Here is a 24,818-nt window from a genome sequence, read left to right as displayed (position 1 = left end):
AGATCCCATATATATAATTACTTTTGTTGAAATCAAACAAAGTTTAATTTTGGACCCCGCTTTGGACCAACTTAAAAACTGGGCCAGTTTGATTTTGGACCCTTTGGCCCCTTATTCCTAAATTGTTGGGACCAAAACTCCCAGAATCAATCACAACCTTCCCTTTGTGGTCATAAAACTTTCGTTTAAATTTCATAGATTTCTACTTACTTATTCTGAAGTAATTGTGCGAAAACAAAGAAAAATGCTTATTTGTGCCTCTGTTTTATCCCTTATTCATAAACCGTTGGGACCAAATCACCCAAACTCAATTCATACCTTCTTGTAGTAGAAATTAACCTTGCGTTGAAATTTCATCGATTTCTAATAACTTCAAAACTAAAGTTATTATCCGGAAACCATCCATCTTCGGGAGACGACGACGACAACGAAACGTTTATTAGGGCCAGTACGATCATTATGGTAGTCTCATTTCAGATGGTAGTGCAATATGTATTAAAGATAATAATATTAATGAAATATAAAATATCTGATAATTTAAAGTCATAAGAAACGAGTGACCGATGAAAAATAATGTTCTTCAAATTCTTGAACCAATGCATACAAACATCATAAACTTAGTCTTCTGTGCTCGAATTTATCATTTTTTTCGTGTAAATTTCGTATAAATCGTCAATTTTTTTTCAATCGGTCAGTGTTGTGAAAATATGGCAGGTAATTAAAGTTCGTGTTTTGAAGCCGAAGTTTAACGATTGTCACCTGTTTGTCAACAATTGACGAAAAATAAACAAAAAAGCATGGAAATTGAGCACGTGTTTAACATTTAAATTCAGATAATAGTTTATTTTAAGGACATCCATGCGTATTGTGGTCACCGGATTTTTACGAGATGGGTCACACTGAGGTCACCTTGCATACGGAAAATATGTCGGTGGAATTGCTTGCTGGAAGAAAGCAATTCAAATAAGTACACTTCTTCTAAATATGAATAAATTAAAGTATTTTCTTCAGAATTTTTTTTATGTACATAAGTTTTACAATGAAAACTATCCATTGAGTTATAAAAAACATATGCATTATTTTTTTTTATTTGAGGTTTCTTATGACTTTAAAAGCTACAGGTATACATAAAAAAATTGCTAGACGAAACAAATATTTTGGAGAATTTAGGAATAGTCCTTGGAAACTCATTATCAAATCACCATACAATAAATAACTCAATAATATTTGTTTAAACTTTAATAATACTTGCGTATAAAGATAATTTCTGAAGTTGCTGCGTTTAGAAATATATAAAAAGCACTTGTTCAAATCTGATGAAATCGAATGGAAAATCGTATCGTGTGAACAGAACGCTGTACGATTTACCTGTGCGACGGTGTCAAGTCGAATGGAAAATCGGACGGAAAATCGTATCGTGTGAATGCACCTTAATATACATATACATATACATTTTCATGAATCTGCAATCTGTCGATACCTGTAACTTGGCATTGCACAAGGTTATGTTTTTCTCTGGCTGTTTATGACGTCTTTACACTAAATCCATTGTATGTTGGATGTGTACGGATTGAGGCATGCATTTTTTGTTAGTTATAATTAGTGGCATCGAACTAGCTGTCAGATAACTGCGAGTACTCTCAGATCTGTTCATTGTGTCTTATTGTGTCGGGATGTTTAAGTACCCGGCCACGTCCACTTTTATTTTTGTCTATCTGATGAGTTAGGCCTTTTTCAACTGATTTTTACAGTTCGTTTCTTATGTTGTACTGTTAAACCACTGTCCCAGGTTAGGGGGAGGGTTGGGATCCCGCTAACATGTCTAACCCCGCCACATTATTGATGTATGTGTCTGTCCCAAGTCAGGAGCCTGTAATTCAGTGGTTGTCGTTTGTTTATGTGTTACATATTTGTTTTTCGTTCATTTTTTTACATAAATAAGGCCGTTAGTTTTCTCGTTTGAATTGTTTTACATTGTCTTATGGGGGCCTTTTATAGCTGACTATGCGGTATGGGCTTTGCTATTTGTTGAAGGCCGTACGGTGACATATAGTTGTTAATGTTGTGGCATTTTGGTCTTTTGTTGATAGTTGTCTCATTGGCAATCATACCATATCTTCTTTTTTAAATACAAGACCAAAAAACAAACAGAAAAGTCCAAACAAAGCCATCATGGCAAAACACCATCGTCATTTAACCCTTCGAAAATAATCACTTAGTAAATGAAACTCATCTACTGGTAAATGAAAAATAACTTTGTCGTTTTAGGTATACTACTTTAATATGTGTATAAAATTCTTCCAATAATTAGAAATATCAAGAAAGTTATGTCATACAAATATATAATTTAATACTAGATTTAAATTGGGGTGAATATCAACAATAAAACTATACAAATAGAGCTCGCTAAAACTCCCCTTTACAGGTTTAAGGAGATTAATCTTGATGTTCATACAAATGTAGTACGAAGACAACAGCCGAAAACTACCAACGGGTTTTCAACACAATGAACCAATTATGCTCCAGAAGGCAGGCTTAAGTTGACATCTTGTTAACAAATTTCTGTACTAGTTTAGTGAAAACGAGCGCACACACAACTCCGAAACATATAAGTGAAAACACACAAAAGCTCCTCACTTAAGACTGGTGCAAAAAAAAATGTGGAGGGGTTAAACATGCTTGTGATATCGCAAACCTCTCTTATACCTCTAGCAAATGCAGAATAAACAAACACACAGCAATACGCACAGTCAAACTCATTTTAAAAGAAGTCCGAGTCCGATGTCAGAATAAGGAAGTGACGAAACTAAGCAAAAATGACGCTACAACATAAATTCACAAAGGAATTCAGCAGTTACTGACATTTCAGCTCCATACCTCATATATTTTTATTATATACAGTATTTTGTGGAGATCAGTTTTATTAGAGAAGGGACCCAGAGTGCAAACCGAGATCAACCGAACTTCATCAGAAAACTGACAATACCCGTCAATTATACATTTATTATACTCGTTAGTACGAATAACGATTAACAAGTAGGTGTCACACAAAAATTCAACCAATCAGCACCAATGGAGTTTTGTAAAACTGGGCAACCTCTAAATAAACAAATCAGTGTTTATGTAGATGTTTTAAATTACTACAGCTACATGCTACAAACAAATTTTCTTTATAAAAAACTGATATATAAATATGAATTTTAAACCACTTTTTTTCTAAATTACATTGCCAATGGTTTTGCATTAAAATTCGATTGTAAATATACCACACACTATTCTCATTTGAGACATTCAGAAAAGCAGAGCACATTTTTTTCATGCAAATGATATGTTTATCTTGCGATAAAGCAAGATTTGATGCACTATTTTATTCCGTTTTCAGTTTCCCTCGCAGTACGGTATTTTTGTCATTTTGCTTTTAAGTAGATCCTCTGCCATGCATTGATTAAACATGGGCATATATAACAATGAGAGTCTAAAACCATAGTCATAATTTTTCGTTTTGGTTTCCAATGGTGCAGAGATTTTATAACAATACACAACCATTTCTCATCGCTTTTTAATTTACCACAGTTTCTGAAAACAACCACCTTAGTTTAGCTGTGTTTACAATTATTTTCCTTTTTTGTGATGGTAAAAAGATAGGGGGGATTCGGACGATGGGGTCTTGGTCCCGAAATCCCGGCCTTCAAAACATCCTGAGGTCCCAAATTAAAAAAAAACTAAAATAGTCTCAGAAAATATAACTCTCATCAGTATAATCAATAATTTTGTCATTATACAGGCATTTCTCCTCGCTTCTTTATTTACCTTGTTTCTGGAAACAACCACCTTAGTTTTGCTTGTGTTTACAATAAGTTTCCACTTTTAAAATAATTATGAGAAAAAGGGGGGGGGGGGGTTGAAGGGGTCCTGGTCCGAAATTCCGGGATAAAAACATGAAATCCTGAAGTCCCAATTTCTCTGCATGTGTATACAATCTCCTGTTATAGGTTTCGGGCGAAAATGCAGCATGCAAAACAGGTGGTCATCTTTCGGGCGGCAGATCTTGAAATTATCGTCCCTCATGGAGAATTCGATTTGGTTCAATAAGTTTTAGGTAACTTTTAGGTAAATCGGTTTTTCATAAAAGATGTCCGCGATATCTTCCTTCAAAACCCCTAATGATGGTTGATGAATCGCAAGAGAATGATCAGCATTTTACGGGAACATTATACGCTTGTGAAACCGAAAATCATCTCAACAAGGAAACTTAAACGATGTTGAAATGTGTTATAAGCCATATTCTTTTAACTATATCAGACCTAAAGTAAATTATCATTTAAACTCGCCCAAAACTATCTAAATACGTAATAAATAAATAGTTAACAAAGTGTGACTAATTCACTGTTCAGTTTGTTCCGTTCTTTTACGCCAAATTAGAAGTGCGTTTTTTTATGGGAACGGCAAATATTTGTTTCTACCATCTTCGATCCAAAAGAATTACCTTATTTGTCCTATAAGAATCGAAATAATTCATGGGGGTTGAATATATCGTGATTTTACCACGGGTTGTCCCCAAATGCAGATATTTTACCCCTTGCTATCGCGCAGGGTAAAATCACATGATTTGTCATCAGGGGCCAACTACTTCGCAAAATCACAATATATGAATATAATTATCGTGATTTTACCACAGGTTATACCTTTATGCCGATATTTTACCCCTCGCTATCGATCAGGGACTTAATATTTATTTATTTTATTTAATAGTGGCGTAGCTTGCTTTCTGTTTATACCGAGTCAGGGGGGCTGTGCCCCCTGTAGCTATCGAGGTTTTTACAATTTGAAGAAGAAAAATCGTTAAAAATAGTTGCTGTTCAATATTATTTCATGATATTAATGTTAATTATATGCTTTACTATCTATACTCAAAACTATAAAAATAACAAAATACGTGAAGGTATCACATTAGACAACCAATGAAAAGCCAGTTTCCTGACTTGCAGTTTCAGAAAGCAGGAACATATATATTGACATACTGTTCCCAGCAGAAAGCCAGCTCAAATGCCTAATGACTCCCAATATATTCCCAGGCCGTAGTACACTCTAATATAGTTGGCTGTACTTTACAGTGACTGTGACTGACATGAGTTAACGTCATATCACAAGAAATCATGATCTTGCTAGGTGGATATAAGAAACCTGTACAAAATGTCCAATACAGAAAAAACGAACGCAAATATTAAGGTTTATTTGTAATAAATTTTGTGATGATCATTTATTTGGTCGTATAGGTCACGAATCAACGAATTATAGATTATCACCACAAAATGACAGCTGGATTGATCAAACGAATTTCAGGATAAACCCAGGCCCTCATATACTAGAAATTATTCTGACACAAAATTAAATAATTAACCTAATTCAATGGTAAAGTGATTTGATCCGGTGACTCGTGAGTTGAATCCTCATCTATTCTTCTCACTGTTTTCGCTAACAAGTTGCTATATTATTGTTTAGTAGCCAGTTTGCTGCAATAATCATTTAAAAGAAAATACAGTGAAGGAATTTTTTTTTTTTTTACCGAGTAGTTGCCTCGGTTGCCTCAACGAAAGCTACGCCCCTTCGATCCAAAACAAATGCCATATTTGTCCTATTAGAATCAAAATCATTCATGGGTCTTGAACATATCGTGATTTTACCACGGGTTGTCCCTTTATGCCGATATTTAAGCCCTCGCTATCGCTCAGGGTAAAATATTTGTGATAAAGGGCCTACCCTTAATTTTTTTTATTTTATATTTTGTTGAATTTTGATTTCAAAAATAAATAAAATTGGAGTTTTAATTTTTTTAGAAAATTCAAAAAAAATATTTGAGTTTTTGAAGTCTTGAATTTCATTTTTTTAATTGAATAATCCATATAGTGTTCTCGAGGTTGTAGGAGTGCATTCGGGTTGACTCCTGGAATTGGCAGGGTTCTACGTCATACTGTTATATTTATATCCGGATATGTTCAACATGCATCTGTCGTGATGCATTTTCCTTACTTACGATGACGCGAATATGCCCAATATAATTTTGGGGCGGGGCATGCCCGTATATAGATGCTACTAAACAAGATTATTAATCTGACACCAATATAAGCAAGTCTGAGAAACAAATCAATTCTAAATCTTGAATCGAACCTCTGTTTTAGTTCCATTTTATTGATGGTGTTGGATTGAATTCCAACAAAAACACAATGATTTGATCAGACATGCAAACAACGCCCACCAGTCAACTATTTTAACCAATGAAATTTCGTTTAAGACACAACTGCATATATAAAAGACGTTGTCTAATCAACAGACCTCTACTATACATCAAAAGATAAACATTAGTATATTTCTCCCAAATGCTGTCACCCAAGCACAGTACAAAATATATTTAGTACAGTCGAGCTCCCAGAGTAAAGCGGATTTGCTCCTCTAAGGAGCCTGTCACAAAACGGCTACAGGAGCTTCGTGATATTTTTATCAAACAAGGTTATAAGAAATGGGGAAAAGATAAGGGATTAGTCTAGATCTATAAGACTTATTTATGAGAGTTGATGTCTCCTCTTATAAAAGCTGTTCAATTGCAGGATGGTACAAGTTGTGTGATAACAGACGATGTCTGACTTGTTATCAAATACTGAATACTCAAACATTGCCACTCCACTGGGTCGGCATACACTATATATTTTGCAATGTAATTTGCAAAACCCAGCTGTTCTAAAAAAAACCTTACTATCACTTTCATAGACCACAACGAGTTTTTGTCAAGGTCCGACAGGTTTGCTAGGGAAAGATTTTGGAGAAGAAAGCTATTGACATTTCCCCCTGCTGGCATAAATGAAAAAAACATTAAATGAGTCACTCATTTTTCTACGATCACTAAATTTTCTAGCCTCACATGTTTCCAGTTACTCAGGCTCTGTACTGGATTCTTATAATTTCACTGTGGTAAGCGGATGGTCGTTGCGTAAAAGTTGCAACCATCCGAAAATGGGAGACAACTCTAGGGATACGTTTTTCTTTTCAGATTTGTGTGCAGTAACAGGTTTACTTGACCCAAACCGCTTGTCTCATACATACTAATCACCAGTGCGTTGATATTTAAACAAAATATGATGCATATAAATATTCCAATTTTCTTTAAGGGGGCTCCTGGGTATAATTTTTTTTTTTTTTAATATAGGATTTCGCTTTATTTTTCTCTAATAAACTTTATCCTATACCTAATTGAAAAATAAATAAAAAATATGGGGTCACCGTTCATTTAAGCTCATAATAAGCCATCGAAAAAAAGCATGCGTTTTTGTTTATAGGTACTTTATTTCTGTTGAACTAATAGGAGAAAAAAAGTTAAAATCGAAATAAAAAAAGAACCTAATATAAGAAAATGCTTTAATTTTACAATTGTTTAGTTTAAGTGCAGCTTATTTGAAAAAAATAATAAAAAATATAGGTCACCGATGAGTTTTAAAAGATATTTCAATTCTAAATCAAACAAATGTCATTTTTTTTCACCAAAGGGAGATAATTTGGAGCTTTTTCAATGATATAAAAATTTTAAAAATCATTTGGGGCTAAAACGCCTTGATTTTTTGGGTTGATTTTTTAACCTTAGCATAATGTTACAACTAATAGAGTAATGAATAAAATTTGTTATGAAAAAAAAATGTTTAAATTTTTGTTGATTTTTGTTTGTACCCACGAGCCTCCTTAAAAAGTAATTCAAAAATTTAAGCATGATGGTCGTAACTAAAAAACAAAATTGTTGAGAATGGTCGTAACTAAAAAACAAAATTGTTGAGAATGGTCGTAACGTTTTGTGATGTTCGTAACTCTTTATTATATAAGACCGAATAAGGCAGTTAAGAGTTTCAATGTGTCTTTTATTATATGGTTTATTTGTGAAGTTTTATACAATGTACAATAAAGCAATTTCAATCCGTGTAACACATATAATTATCAATTCAAAATTCTAAAAAGTTTTCAAAAAATATTTTTTGGGGAATTTTGATTAAAGTTTGATTTAAAATTCCAAATTGTTTTAAATGTTTGGACCGAATAAGGCAACTCAAGAGTTATAAACGTGTCTTTTATTTTATGAATTAGTTATATAATATAGAATTGTGAAGTAATGATTTCACCAAACAATTACAACTGAAAGGGGTGAAGAGAAAGGTACCTGTAAAGGGCGAAATGGAAGAAAATAGGAATGAATCAAACGAAACAATACAAAAAGAAACTAACAGGCATTGTTACTTAGAATATAATGTATAGAATTAACCAAAAGGCATACAGTTGTAAGCTATTATATTCATTTACAATGTAAATTTCTCAAAAGTCGAGATTTAATTTTAAAACAGGAAACACAGCTCTGGTTATGATCATTCTTAGTAAGGAATACAAAAAGCACGAAATGTGTCAAATCATTTTTAATTACAAAATAAATGGTTTTAATAATATTTTTTTTAACAAATTTGACATCACATGAAATAAAAGTATTCTATAGGTTTGTTTCCTACTTTAGATTATGCAGCTATTGAAAAGATAATAAAATTAAGAATGGAAATGGGGAATGTGTCAAACAGACAACAACCCGACCATAGAACAGACAACAGCAGAAGGTTACCAACAGGTCTTCAATGCAGTTATAAATTCCCGCACCCAGAGGCGTCCGCCAACTGGCCCATAAACATATATATATATATATAAATTACAGTAAAGAGCAGTCTATTGAATATAATCGTGGTAAACCGACAAAATACAAGAAACGGCAACAACGATCAAAACTTCAAACTGGTCAAAATATCAGAAGACAACCAAGTGGACAAAAGAAGATAACCAATCGCAGAGGCTCAAATTCTACAGCCAGAAAAAATACTCCGACAAACACTTCAAGAAGGCAAAGTCGGTCACTGTCGACAAAAGGAGAACGTAAATCATATGCAGAGGTAGTACGCAATGCTTCGTCTCAAAAACGTCGAACAGCGAATCCATAGTCTGGTAGAGTAAACTACCAACAAAATCGCCGTCCACGAAATACATCAGTGAATCGACCCCGTATCAATAGGAATAGCGTTCAAAACAACCGGAAAAATTACGTAAAAACTAATCATTTTTTAGTATATATATAGATCATCTAGTCAAGAGAAGAATGAATACCGTACTGAACAAATACACAACGGCAACTACGAAAAAGAAGTATGAAAGTTCGAAAGGAAAACAAGTAACTTTTATGGTCTTCCCTAATCCATAAATCAAAGGAGATCCAATCGGCCATTAATTCTCAGAAAAACGAATACACAAAAGTGCAAAACCAACGGATCTAAACATTAGACCCATCATTGCAGGTCCAGCGTGTCCCAATCACAGACTAAGCAACTTTTTAGACATAATTTTGAAACCATTATGTAAATATGTACCGAGCTATATAAGAGACGATATAGATTTTCTCTCACACCTGCCAAAAATAGCACCGGTTCACGCTCGTTTAGTAAGCTTCGATGTCACAAGCCTATATACGAACATTCCACACGATTTAGGAATAGAGGCAATACAATATTGGGTTGCAAAACATCGAGATGCAATACCAAATCGATTCACTATTGACTTTATACTCGATTCTACTAAACTTATTCTGGAAAACAATTCTTTCTATTTAAATGGCAAGAACTATTTGCAACATCGGGGGACAGCAATGAGAACAAAATTTGCACCAACCTATGCAACATTAGTCATAGGCTTCCCTGAACAAAGACTGTATCAAGAAGTTGAAAATAATTTTGGAGTTGAATTTGCAGGAGAATTTGAATTATCATGGAAAAGATACCTTGATGATTGCTTCATTATCTGGACCAAATCCGACGAAGAACTCCAACTATTTTCGAACATACTAAATAACCTTCATACCTCCATAAAATTCACGAAGGATGAACATTTCAAACAATTGCCGTGTCTAGACATTCTTGTTATTAAAGATGGCACCGAAATTAAAACTGATATTTTTTATAAAGAAACTGATACTCATCAGTATTTAGATTTTAATTCGTGCCACCCGTCTCATACCAAAAGGAATATCCCCTATTGTTTAGCAAGGAAAATATGCACAGTAGTCGAGGATGAACATTTGAGAGAAGACCGTCTAGAGGAACTACAATCATTTTTGATCAAGCAAAACTATCCAGAGACATTAATAGAAAGGGGAATTCAAATGGCAAAACAGATCCCAATCAACCAACAACGCTCCACTCGCGAGAAGCAGAGTAATAACAACGATAAAATACCGTTCGCTATTACACATAATCCCTGGAACTTTAAAATTATTCCCGTTGCAAAAGCAAATTAAGCTATTCTTGGTCAGGATGAAAAGATGATCCGTTTAATTAATTCAGAAACACTTCTACAAAGTAAACGGCAACCACAAAACCTCAAACGACTATTGACCCGAGCACGATTCGACCAAAAAAGAACATTCAGTGTGTCAAAATAGTGGTTGTGGAGCATGTCCGTATATCCATGTCGGCAAGGGAATGGACATACCTAATGGTCTATCACTCTTTACCAACGAAAACATTACCTGTAAATCCGAGAATTTAATTTATTGCATTAAATGTAATGGTTGCTAGGAAATTTATATCGGTCAAACAGGAAAAAGTGTAACAGAAAGAGTGCGCATTCATAGACAACAGATACGGCAGCCACAATACAGAAAAATCTCTCTTAGCAAACATTTAGACGAATGTGGCGGGGGATTTTTTTTTAAATATTCCCATTTTATAAAATGAATATGGGTTGTGACATTACACGAGAAGTCAAGGAAAAACATTTTATTTTAAAATTTAAATCATGATTGAATGCAAACTATGCATTTTCTATTGTGTAATCATGACGTTCCATATTTCCATATATATATAGACTAAGTGTAATACGATTTATCTCCCTTTGTATACTGAACGACAACTATGACGTTCTATACTTACGTTAATCATGTATAGTTTCACCTGAAGATTGTTATTTAAACATGAAAGTACTAGTGAATTAAAACTATTCATACCGGAAATGTTGGATTTATTAGTAATCTATATATATATATATATATATATATACAACTCGTCTAAACATCAACCCAACAATGTTAGATCTGTATATATATATATATATATAGATTACTAATAAATTTATATAAGTTTATATATTCGTCTCTTCATTGCTGTTGTAGGGTTGTCACTGACTCAGACCTACTTATGAATATAATTATTTTTATTTTCTGTGACTGTATCTTACATTAATTTGTAGGATCCTTTACTATAGATAATTTAGCTGATCTGTAACAATAACATCTTCATGCCTTATATATCATGTACTGTAGTACGCCGCTAGATAAAAAACTGACGTGGAAAGGTAACACATGGCCAGCGAAAGCTCTTTTTTTGAGAGCCCAGGTGGTCGTGTGGTCTAGCGGGACGGCTGCAGTGCAGGCGATTTGGTATCACGATATCACAGTAACATGGGTTCGAATCCGGGCGAGGGAAGAACCAACAATTTGCGAAAGCAAATTTACAGATCTAACATTGTTGGGTTGATGTTTAGACGAGTTATATATATATATATATATATATATATATACAACTCGTTTAAACAGCACAAACAACATTTTCCAAAAGGCATAAAAAAGTGAAAAAGTATATTTAAACAAAACGCATTTGACTAACAGGTCAAACAACTGATGTTCTTTAACCCTGCTGACTGCCATTGGCGATTGCCAAATAAAATTGATCACAAGATGTAACAAAATGGATCTTAAAATTAATTTAATACTTAACAGAAAAACTTTTTAAACTTGTGGCCGCGATGTTATGCCACAAACATACGGTGTCAATATATTTGAGTACACCAGATCCGGATTTCGACAATAAATGTCTCTTCAGTGATGTTAGGGTTGGAAGGCCATATAAAGAGTATCCTTATTTTTAGAAAAAGTACCCTCATTTTTAGATAAACTCTTGAATTTAAAGAGTCATTATAGGATGAACGGATCATATAAACCGGAGGGAAAATATGATACAAAGCCCAAACAAAAAATATAAACGAGTCTAAATTGAAAACTACGTTCAAACCTATGATTGCGTTGGATAAAAACCGCAATTTTTATACGTGTGCATGTCAAACAAATTTCGTTGTAGAAGGGTCTAAAAACAGCACAAACAACATTTTCCAAAAGACCAAAAAAGTGAAAAAGTATATTTAAACAAAACGCATTTGACTAACAGGTCGAACAACTGATGTTCTTTAACCCTGCTGACTGTTATTGGCGATTGCCAAATAAAATTGATCACAAGATGTAATAAAATGGACCTGAATATACATTTAATACTTAACAGAAAAATATTTTTTAACTTGTGGCCATGATGTTGTGCCACAAACATTCGGTGTCAATATTTCTTTAGTACACCAGATCCGGATTTCGACAATAAATGTCTCTTCAGTGATGTAAGGGATCGAAACGGTATTTGGAAGGCCATATAAAAAGTACCCTCATTTTTAGAAAAAGTACCCTCAATTTTAGATCAACTCTTGAATTTTAAGAGTCAATATAGGATGAAGGGATCATAAACCGGAGGGAAAATATGATACATGCCCAAACAAAAAATATAAACGAGTCTAAATTGAAAACTACGTTCAAACCTATGATTGCGTTGGATAAAAACCGCAATTTGAATACGTGTGCATGTCAAACAAATTTCGTTGTAGACGGGTCTAAAAACAGCACAAACAACATTTTTCAAAAGACCAAAAAAGTGAAAATATATATATATATAATAGTTCAGTATACTATGAACGCACTACTTAATTCCAAATTGTACATAAGAAACTAAAATTAATAATAATACAAACTAACAAAGACTAAAGGCTCCTGACTTGGGACAGGCGCAAAAACGCGGCGGGATTAAACATGTTTATGAGATCTCAAACCTCCTCCTATACCTCTAGCCAATGTAGAAAAGTAAACGCATAATAATACGCACATTGAAATTCAGTTCAAGAAAAGTCCGAGTCTGAAGTCAGAAGATGTAACCGAAAAAAATAAACAAAAGGGAACGTCACTATCAAAAAATGGATAATTAACGATAGGAAATGAAAAATCATCTCTTTTATCATACATTTTAGTATTCAGCTTTCCGTTAGTGATATAGATATTAAGATCGAGGAAAGGGCAGTGGTCATTGTTAGCATTAGCTTTATTTAAAGTAAGTTCAACAGGATAAATTTCTTAAAAATACATACTGAAGTCGTCATTATTCAGAGCCAAAATATCATCCAAATATCTAAAAGTATTATTAAGTTTGTGTGTCAGATGTTGTTTCGATGGGTCTTTGCTTATTTTTGTCATACATTGTAAACCATAACAATACAAAAACAGGTCCGCAAAAAGAGGTGCACAGTTAGACCCCATTGGAATTCCGTTAACCTGACGATAACGGAATCCAAAAAGCGAACAAAAATTTTATCTAGTAAAAGTGCAAGGGCATATATAGTATCAAAGCATGTCCTATTGACATAGTTTGTTTGTTTATTGCTAACAAAAAATGACCTAAAAGAGTTTGAATATATATATTCACATTCTGACTTTTCAAATGCCGATTTAATTATGTGTGTGAATTTTTTCTTAATGAGAATGTGAGTTAATATGTTGGGACAAACTATTTGGCTCAAATGAACCTTTTACTGGACGAAAATCGGAAAAGAAAAACATATCTCTAAAGTTGTCTCCCATTTTTGGATGGTCGTAACTTTGAGTTACGACCATCCGCTTACCACCAGTGAGTTTTAAGGAGTTCATTCCTCCTCCAACAAACAAATATTGAAAAACTACCATCGTATTGAGTATTGATAATTTGTACACAGTATAGATATTAGGATTTATTATATCAGTTTGACTACCACATGTCAAGATTCATTTGACATCTTACTGATGACGATTATTAGTTTCCCGAAATATTAAACATTTGTTCATGATTTTATTATTTGTTTGTGATGTTAAACCCTTTAAGCGCACGTCGGGCATAGTGTAAGGCGATTCGGTGCTACGATTGTTTTTTCGACTAATGTATTTTCAACCTTGTATCACCATCACTGATGGATAAAATCTGTTGGAGATTCGTCCCTGGATCAGACGTACTTATAATATAATATTTCTGTGCCAGCATCTGACACTAAACTGAAGAATCATTTACAATAGATAGTTCAGTTGATCTGTAATAATTCCATCTTTATTTCTTATATATCATGTACTGTGTTACAACGCTAGATTGAAACTGACAAGATAACGGATACTTTTTATATAGCGGATGTCATTGTGGTCTTGTGGTCTAGAGCGCTGGACATTAGGCTACTAGTAATTAATTAAAGATGTAGTGTATAAATTGAAGGTGTGAGTTTGAATCCCATTGAGGGTTAAAATAAAAGTTGACATTAAAATCTAACTTTAACACTGCACAGGTGAAATTTTTAGACTTTTTTTTCTCACGATATCTCAGTAGAATACTAAGAGTAAAGGTTGATTGTGATTAATAGGAACCCTCTACCAAGATATTTGTAATGCATTCACACAAATAAAAATTGCGTTTTTAATCAACGCAATAATAGGGTTTAACGTTGTTTTTAATTTATACTTGTTAATATTTTTTCGTTTGTGCTTGTATCTATTTGACTTCGGGTTTATATGATCCGTTCATCCTATTTCGACTCTTAGCAGTTCAAGAATCTATCTTAAATTGAGGTAAATTATAAAGCTTTCAATTTACTGTTTCGATTCCAAACATAACTGAAGAGAAGTTAATTGTCGAAATCCGGATACGGTGTACAATTTTTGCAACTTTTGTTTGCAATATAACGTCTTTTCTGTTATTTAAATGTTTTCAGTTTGCTATAGAATTAATTATAAAGATCCATTTTGTTACATCTGTGATATTTTTATTGTCGATGAGTCTATGCAGTTAGCAGGGTTCAAGAATATGGTGTTAATGCATGAATGTGAGGGAGTATTGTCTCGAGTAGAATATTATATTGCACGAGCTTGCACGTGTAATATATATTCTACGAGGGACAATAGTCCCCAATATTCATGCAATGACCCTTTTATTGTATAGAAATATAATATTTGGATGTAAAAGTTGGTTTAAACAAAGATTTTGTCATTGATGACATCATGAATTTTGAAGATTTCTTGCACAAGTGCAATATTAGAATTTATTGCACGCTAACATTTGGTTACTTTCTGTAGGAAATAGTATACTGCTATACAATAACATTTGTTTTTTGACCTGCTAGTCAAATTCGGTAAAATATACTGTGTCGTTATTTGGAAAATGTTGTTTGTGCTATATTCACAACCCTTTACCAAGACAAAGGTTTGAACGTTGATTTCTGTTTAGACTTGTTTATATATACTAGTCAACAAGGGAAACGATACACGACTTTGAAATAAAATTTATCAAAAAGCATTAAATATAAAACAAAATGAGATACACTATTTTAAAAAGCTTTCATTTGCAATGTATGCAGATGTGATAATGAAAATCAAAACTTGTCGGAAAGTATCTAAATTCCGTGTAAACGATCATAGGGTGCAAATTAGTTTTGCGGAAAGTTGAATAAAAAATCGACACATAATTTTCTAAGTACTGAATAAAATTTCAAATTTGTTTAAAAATATTCAATATGCTATTCAAGTGATGTTCATGTTGTAACTAATGGGTTGAAATATTGTTTTTTCAATTTTTTTGAGGAAAAAAGGTGTTTTTTGATATCTCAAAAAATGCAAAAAAAATAAATTTTAATTTTCGTCTCAAATCAATGCTTTAGATATGAAAACAACACACAGTAAATTTGAAACCTTTCGGATTAGTTTAAAGGTTGTTATCGCTTTTTGAATATCGCTTTACACATACTGTCTATGGTAAATCAGTTGATAATGTATACATTTTAACGATTTCTCGTGGAGCCAAACTTTGCTTCACAAATAAACGAAGAAACTGTATGATTTTTTAAAACAAATTGATGGCAAAAACTGTCTTTATCTTTAAATGAGGGGTTGGCATCATTAGTTGGAACTTCTGTTTTTAAAATTGTCGTTTTATGTAAATTTTGTAAAAAAAAAAAAATCGAGAAAAAACGTCACAAAAGCAAAAAAAAAATAAAAAAATTAACGGATTTATATTTCCATAACGATTAAGTATAGCTTCCTTCAATAATGGTCCAATGAACGGAACACTTTATTTTTTATTTGAAAAAAAATCTCGTATCGTTTCTTTTGTTGACTAGTATACATATTTATATCATTAAACGAGTTTCAAGCTATAAATGATAGTTGTTAAGAAAAAGATTTAATCAACCTGATCGACATAAACATGTAGTACCATCTGGAAAAGGGTTACTTGACAATATCCTGCTTGTGTCACGTGTCGCAAAAAAACGGTCAACTGTAACGAATGGGGATCAGTTAGGGAGGGAAAGGTTTAGAACGTTGTTTTTTTTTTTTAGATTTTTATAGTTTATGATCCACATGTGAAATTATCGGTTATCTTAGTAATTCAGTGCAGGCAATGTTATAATATTTTTTTCGACAAAATAATCAATGTATCAAGAAAAAAATATTATAACATTGCCTGCTTGAAACTTTATAGGGTTGTAAAAGCGTTGACCGTGCGTACATTTTTAGAATGAAGCGCTTCCGCGCTTCATCCAAAATGTACTTCGGTCAACGCTTTTACCACCCAATAAATTTACAAAAAGAAGCATTCAATTCTTAAATAAAGTGGAACTAAGTAAATATAAGAAGATATATACAAAAAATGCAAAAAAAATAAATCTTGAGTAAATATAAACATACATTTTGAATGGCTTATAGACATTCCTCCGGTTGTTAAAGATGTAGGATAGCAATAGTCAATGACTTCCTGTATAGGAAAATATTTATCCAAATGGTTTCATAATAAGAAAGTACGTGTGTGTTAATTTTTGAACAAATGGTCTTAAACAATAGTATGATTTACGTACCCTTTTAACCAAATACTTCTGAAGCGGAACACTCATTAATTTTTTAACAATACTTTTGAAAGTCATATCTTACCTATGAAACAGTTTACCAATCGTATACCTCTAACTTTACATAGATTATACAATCTTGAAATATGATCTCCTAAGATCTAATTTATTTTTAAAAAGAATGTAATACGTGAATCGAAAAAATGTTTTTTCTTGTAACATGCTTTGCTTTTTGTCGACGCAGTCGGTAATTATATAATAGTTTGGAATTCTAACTTTTGATATTGATGATTCTTAACCATGCTAACATTGTAGGTGTTGTTCGTTACCTTTTCTTTGATTGGAAGAAAATATTATTGTCGGTGCCCCAGCAAACATTAGCTGATATGTTATCACTCATGTAAAATTCTTTTCTAATTAGGGAGTTTTCAGTTCACTGCTCATGATCGCAACCAACAATATATGCCTATTTATACCATCTGCATAAGTACAATCTAGGGTTTATATCAAACCAGGTTCAACAAATCTACACGGTTGAAGATTTACTAATTCGAATGCTATAACTTGGATGACATACCTGTTGATAGTTCTGTAAAGGTATAACTAACATCATTTCTATTTTTCTTTCTTGTGAAAACAGTCTATTTTGTTTATTTTGTAACATGTTGTGTTCTTGCTGACACGCATAAACAGTAGATCTGCGTCGGAAAATTTCACTTACTGCAGATTGTCCATTAAGATTTTCAAAAATATCTACCACTGTCTCTTTCCGGGGAAATTTCAGTTTCCACATTACTTATTCCTGTGACTATATTGTGTACATTTATGAGTTTTTTAGGTACACATTTAAGAGTGCCGAAAAAAGCGGATCTCCAAATATATTAAGTAGATTTCGTTACCTGTCAAAAGATGTATTTTAGAACGCCCTCTTCGGCGTCCGTCCGTATCATGCACTGGCAAGGTTTGTGTCTCTAATTGGAAAATTAATGCTAGTACAGTTATCATGCATTTTCTTACTTGTTTTAAACCCGTTTTCAGTTCAATTTGATATGTTTAACAATGTATATATTTTAATTCATCACAGCCACTTATCTCTGTGAACATACTATACATCAGCTGCATTTGAACATACATGTAGGTGTATATTTGTAACATTGGTAATCCATACCACATCTTCTGATCGTTATATCTTCACTCATTCACTACGGTGTTTTGCTATTGACAAAATAATGTGCTCAATATTTTCAGATTATTGAATCTGACTATGACTATGATTCGTATGAAAATATGATCAAAAAGTTTTTATTCCCATCATGATGTGTCTTATATCTTTTTTTAAATGTGTTACTTGCTTACAGCTATTTACGATGACATTTTCTTGAATTTTACAATATACTATTTACACGATCCGTGTAAAACCGGTTTATTAATAATATGTGAAATCAACGCATTCCAGATAATAATGAAGAATATCCCAGCACAAGAAAAAGAAATAATTACTTTCCTTTTGTAATTAAAAGGTATTAAAAATAACATACTATATAGAAATGTCTACAGTCTCATTTTTATCCATATGTTGTTATTTTTCGTTCTATAATCTTCGTGTAAAAATTATACTATGATGTATAGTTTCCCGCTAGTTTCCAATGATGTGCATTTGAAAGAGTGTTTTTAATTGAAAGGTATCGTGTTCGAAAAAGCGGATTTTTTTTTATGTCATATGTGTTACCGACGTTAAATCACAAGACTGTGTAAAATTTGATCACTTCAAAATGTAATCAATGTTAAATGGAAAAAATGCAATTTAACTAATCAATACTCAAGTTTTATATTTAGCATTCTAATAAGAAACCAATTTATTGTAACTGTGAGCCAAATTAGATAAAATTATTTGAGGATCGAGTCGCACTTTCCAAACAGTGAATAATAAAATATAGGCAGTATTCATTACGACAAAATATGTTAGACAGTCTTCCGTTGTTAAGTGACGTGACATTTTTACAATGAAAACATGGCTGCTCGTGATGTGAGTACTAACTAATATTATTAATACGAAAATAACAAAAATAACAGTTCTTAAAATTGAAAAACATAGATAAAGAAATATGATTTTGAATATTATATATACAGAAATATGCTCATTTTACAACATTCTGCCATCGTTTGAAAGAAGACACCAGACACCTTTATCAATGTTTTAATAAATACAGATGGAAGGGTTTAAATGTATTCGTAGGCACATATGAGATTACCTTAGCTGTATTTGACAAATCTTTTAGTTCTGGTACCTAACAGAAAACCCTGGCCGTTTTTAGCACAACATTTTAAACTTTTGGTTCTCGATGCTGTTCAACTTTGTACTTGTTTCGCTTTCAAATTTTTGTATCTTGGCGTCACTAGTAAGTCTTGTGTGGAAAAAATGCACTTCTGGCGTATCAAAATTTTAAACTTGTTTTCTTTTGTTAGCTATTATTCGTGTGTTTCTTTGTCAATTATGTTCTCCTATTTATTTATATTGTAGTCCTGTAATGCTGTGTTTTCATTTTAATGTTATATTTCACATGGCCATAAAAAAGGGAGGTTTGATATGCCACAAAACCAGGTTCAACCCCCCATTTTTTTCTTTAAAAATGTCCTGTTCCAAGTCAGGAATATGGCCATTGTTATATTATAGTTCGTTTATGTAAGTGTAACATTTTAACGTTGTGTTTCCGTTTTGTCGTTTGCTTTCTCTTATTTTTGAGTGTGTAATCGCGTGACTATAAGACGTGTCACGGTACTTATAATTCCCAAATTCATGTATTTGGTTTTAATGTTATATTTGTTATTCTCATTGGATTTTGTCTAATGCTCAGTCCGTTTCTGTGTGTGTTACATTTTAATGTTGTGTCGTTGTTCTCATCTTATATCTAATGCGGTTCAGTTTTAATTTGTTACCCCGATTTTGTGTTTTGTCCATGGATTTATGAGTTGTGAATAGGCGGTATACTACTGTTGCCTTTTTTTTTTTAGGAATTTTGGGCCTCAATACTCTTTAACTTCGTACTTTATTTGGCCTTTTGAACTTTTTTTTGATTCGAGCGTCACTGATAAGTCTTTTGTGTATGCCCGCGTCACACTGTCCCGATTTTTATATACGATGAACACCCGAATGCAAAAATTGTAAGTTCGTACGAAGTTGGTCCCAATTTCGTTAAAATACCAAAAAGTGATTGAAGCAAGTTCGATGAATAACGAAGTCTATATGATGGTGCCGAAATTATATACGATAGCAAAAGATGGACATACGAAGGTTAACCGAAGACGGGTATCAAAGCTACCTATCTAAGCCGAAGCCTACACGATGGATCACGAAGGCTACACGATGGAATACAAAGGTTACACGATGGATTACGATGATGGCGCGATGGCCATACGATGTCATATACAAATATAGTGTCCATATTTGTCCCCAATATGTTACATACGAGGGGATTCCACGCTCGGCATTGCCTTGTTTGAACTATAAAATGTGTGCACTTGTCTGAATAATCACTCATAATTATGCCCATGTTTACTGATCTATCTTTAAGGTAAGGTAATGGGTTCGTTGATCCCTTTTATTCAAAAAGAGCTCTTTCAAGGAGAATATCATAATGATATAGACAAAAGGGAAGATGTGGGGAAAGCAACAAATGCGGCAAAATATGACATATAGAAAACAAAATGGTTATGGAGTAAACATTCGTGTGACAACAACTCAGACAATACATAACAAAATCAGAATAATGAAGAAAAAGTTGGTTTCATCATATACGTGTACCTGCAGTGTACGAGGCGCGTTTATGATTTTCATTATGTTACTTGATATGAAAAATTGACAAAAAATTAATATTTTACTTGTAAAAGTAAATCCTGAGCCTGTAAATATCTGCTCTTCTTGTTCCATTTGATTTAATAGAAACAACGCTGTCGCCTTTCTTGTTCTCATAAAATCATATGATATGAGCTCCATGTTTTGTGAACGTCTTTCTTAACTGTCGTATTAGACTGACCAGTACATATAGCGCATGGCACTTTCAATGTATTTTAGCGCAAAAATTAACTTACATTTAGCTGGATTTATTGCCGTCGTAGTACCATCTTGTCGCCTTCGTACTTTTTTTCGATGGCAACACGACGGGATTACGAGGTCTTCACGAAGTCGTGTTGCCATCGTAAGACCTTCGGGTTGCTTCGTGATTCATTCGTGTAGACATCGTAATGTCAAAACTGCCCGATGGAAACGATGGAAACACGAATGCAATACGATGTTCAAAGATGCATTCCCGGTGACATCACGATGGTGAGGATGGTGATACGAACTCAATACGAACCATCAACATCGGACGCACCTTCGGGGATTTTTTAACATGTTAAAACATTTTGAACCCTTCCCGAAGTTGTCCCCGAAGGCTAGAAAAAGTGGCCGATGGTTCTACGATGGTTAAAGATGGCACTTCGAATAGCCCGATCTGGATACGATCAGTCCTGATTTTGAAAATTTCCATAATCGTGTTGTCATGTGACGCGGGCAGTACGAAACGCGTGTCAGGCGTTAATATAAATATTTAGTACTGGTATCTATGGTGAGTTTATTTATTCCTAAATATTCACTCAAAAATTACCTGAAGAGTTAAAAAGAAATTATGCTATATATTAATTTTACAGGAGACACTTTTTTTGAGGATGTAAAGTTTTGTTGAACAGCTATTTTATGAAATTGAAACATATATAATGGTTACAAACCACATTTCCTCCCAGACAAAACACGCGCACTATATTTACCTACTAAATAAAATTATTTTACACCGTTGCAAGTACTTTAATCAATATCAGCACTTAAATGAATAAAATAAGTGAAAACAAAATGCTTCAATTCTCCTTACTATACAACACGACATTCAGTATATAAATAGATATAAGCGATTTAAAATCCACAATCTGCTTGATCAAACATTTTTTATTGTGAACCTGCCAATTGAAAAATCAATGTAGAACTTCCTCATTGCAATCTTTATTCATAATATATCTGATTCATATGATAGCCCTCTAATTGTTTGAAACAAATTGAATATCAAAGGAGCAATTACAAATCATAAACCAGGAGGGTTGGTTGATTTAAAAAAGACATGTTTAACATCACCACATAATTTATATGCCAGTTCACGGCCGTCACACGGGTAACCGAAAGATTGGTCAGTGAATCTGCTTGAGGTAACATACACAGTTAGAAGTTTGGTTTCGCATTTTGGGCCCGGTGGATTTTTTAAAAATGAAAGTTAATACAAATTATTTTAATACTGCAGCTAGTTGTCTTTTTTCCCTAAACACAGTAACCCAACTATAGTTTGTATAATGTCAATTTTATCATGGCACACTTTCCCCATAATCAAAAAGGTCCATTAATTAATGAAAATAAGTTTGACATTTGTGTTACGTTTTAAAATGCTATCATTTTACTAATTTGAGTTGCAGTATAAAAACCATATTATGTCAATATCATAAAAATATAAACTCTTTTGTACTCGGCGCAAAACTGGATAAAGGCTCGGTAGGACCTCGCCCTTTCCCCAGTTTCTAAGCATCATACAGATAAGTTTCTGACATTGACCCATATATTGTAAATCTAGACAGCTGATGTCTAATTTAGCCCTCACAGATGGTGAAAAGACACAGAATAGTACTTAGGTAATAAATTGACATTAGTAAATATGTCATACTCATTTTAGTGAATATTAGGGAAGTAAAGTATGTTAATAGGTTGGACAACTTAAATTGTGTCAGTTGAGTGTTATAGCCACGACATTAGTTTTGCTACGTTTATATTTCCCATTGAAAAAGTTAAGAATGAGATATACTTTAGTAGAAAAATGACAATACTGTGCAACAGTATCCTTCTAGTAATGCATTTTTATATTGACTTTCTTTGCATTCTATTGAAGGGTGTGTCCCTTCAATATACCTTGATATGGATTGGCCGCTGGAATCTGCATGAATTTAATATCATTAACGTTTTCAAGCAGCTTAATGTTTTGTGTCTGTTCAAAGTCTGCAACATCTATGAATATGTGATATGTTGCAATGCAGCTGGTTAAATTCCATGCGTTTCCCGATATGCATTGTCTTTTTACCATGACAGTTTCTGCAAAAGGAAATGTATGTACCAAGTAAGGAATATGACATAATTTTGTATATTATAAGACCCACACCAAAATAAAAAAAGTGTCTTCCAAAATGATATCTATCATAGATCATTTTCCACTTGTTAACACATTTCATAGACTGTGCAGATTTTAGAAAAAAGCGTCGTACAGGTCCGGTAAGGGCCGATTTTTGCCTAAAATGTCAGGTTCATCTGACGATTTGAACACTTTTTTAAACACTTAAGTGTCTTTTTTAGTTGATTCAATTAGTTTATGTGAAAGGTTTTAACTGATTTCGTCATTAAAAACGCCCCGATTCAAGTTTAAATATACAAAATCGATCAAATATACCATAAATGTCACTTTTCAGATGGTATTTGTCAAAAATTAAAATGGCCGCATCCGTGTTCATCCTCAAACTTTGTTGTGTATAATCATCAAATACAACTTACATTTCAATATTAAGAATGAATACAAATGCGGAAACCTTCTTAAATTAACTAAAATGCTAATATTGTGTAGATTTCAGTAATTTACCATGACTTAATGATACTAGTACCCGATATGTGGGCATTGTATTGTCAAAAAACGCCCACATTTATTAAGCAGTGGCATTCTTCTTTCAAATAAATAACTAACAGTTCACATTTTAAACATTTTGTAAAACTGCTATATTTTGGGGCCAAAAACGGGTCTTACTTGACCTACTCCTTTTATAAAAAGTAACAAGAACATTTAAAAAAATGTACGTAACTTGCATCCAGTTGTAGCAATTTGTCAGATACATTATGTTTATAAATGAATTTATGTCTTGGAAGTTGGGGTAACAATCAAAGTTTATAGCCTATACAGATCAAGACATATTACATGGTCGAAAAACCGAGGAAAACCTACTGTACAGTTTTGAACAGATAGCAAGCAAATCAGTCTAAACAGTTATGAATTTATCAGATAATATACATCTAAAAAAATGACTTAAAGATGACTTAATGGTATATATAATGTTTAGAAGTTTCAGATGTCGTTTTGAAAACAAATGACCTTCAAAACTAAAACTCGTTTACGATTGTCAATTTTGAAGTTTTCATTGTATGACGTTTCGTTAGCTATGACGTTTTTGCGCACATATCACTGAAATAGTTTCGTGGAATTGGTTACTATTTATTTCGTGCTCTAAACGTATTATATCTTTTCGTGATGTCTTAGTCTTAGAACCAGAATCACAGTACTGTAGCTGAACAGTTGCATCAGTCAATATCATTTCACTTTTACTGATATGAAAAATGACTTGTTATGTTCTTTTTATCATAAATTTCAGCTCAAGATCTAGATAAACAGATAAGAATCATTGTAAAACTTTTGGAAAAATGCATTTATTGTATTATTTGTTTCCTTTCTTCATACTTTCTATTCCCGGTTTCTGTGTTAAGATTTTTTTTTATCATAGTTTATTACGTTTTGCATTATTGAGATGCATTTTTATTAATTCGCCGAGCGACTTCGAAATGTCTGTGAATTTTTCAAATATGAGAGCTAGTGTGCAACAAAATTAATTTTTGGATAGCTGAGGATTCAAATATTCTTCATATTGGG

At 32.9% G+C, this 24,818-nt stretch overlaps 2 protein-coding genes across 4 annotated transcripts in view; one reads left to right on the top strand and one right to left on the bottom strand.

Annotated features, from left to right (window-relative positions):
* LOC134711853 (GTPase IMAP family member 9-like) overlaps positions 1-17,214 on the bottom strand; it is a 57,614-nt gene extending 40,400 nt beyond the window's left edge. Inside the window, exon 1 of one of the 3 annotated variants that reach the window (XM_063572789.1) lies at positions 17,147-17,214. Coding sequence is in view for 1 of the 3 variants with exons in the window: in XM_063572787.1 (XP_063428857.1) it covers positions 17,074-17,109 (36 nt within the window). In the remaining 2 variants the exon portion in view is untranslated. The other 2 variants (XM_063572787.1, XM_063572788.1) reach the window with 2 other exon arrangements.
* Positions 17,215-19,058: 1,844 nt separating this feature from the next.
* LOC134711851 (uncharacterized) overlaps positions 19,059-24,818 on the top strand; it is a 63,601-nt gene continuing 57,841 nt past the window's right edge. The window contains exon 1 of the mRNA XM_063572785.1: positions 19,059-19,087. Coding sequence (XP_063428855.1) covers positions 19,073-19,087 — 15 coding nt within the window. The 5' untranslated portion in view covers positions 19,059-19,072. The remainder of the gene's footprint in view (positions 19,088-24,818) is intronic.

The sequence above is a fragment of the Mytilus trossulus genome, chromosome 3 (genome assembly GCF_036588685.1).
Source record: "Mytilus trossulus isolate FHL-02 chromosome 3, PNRI_Mtr1.1.1.hap1, whole genome shotgun sequence".
NCBI classification, from domain to species: domain Eukaryota; kingdom Metazoa; phylum Mollusca; class Bivalvia; order Mytilida; family Mytilidae; genus Mytilus; species Mytilus trossulus.
This window is presented reverse-complemented; position numbering and strand designations above follow the sequence as displayed.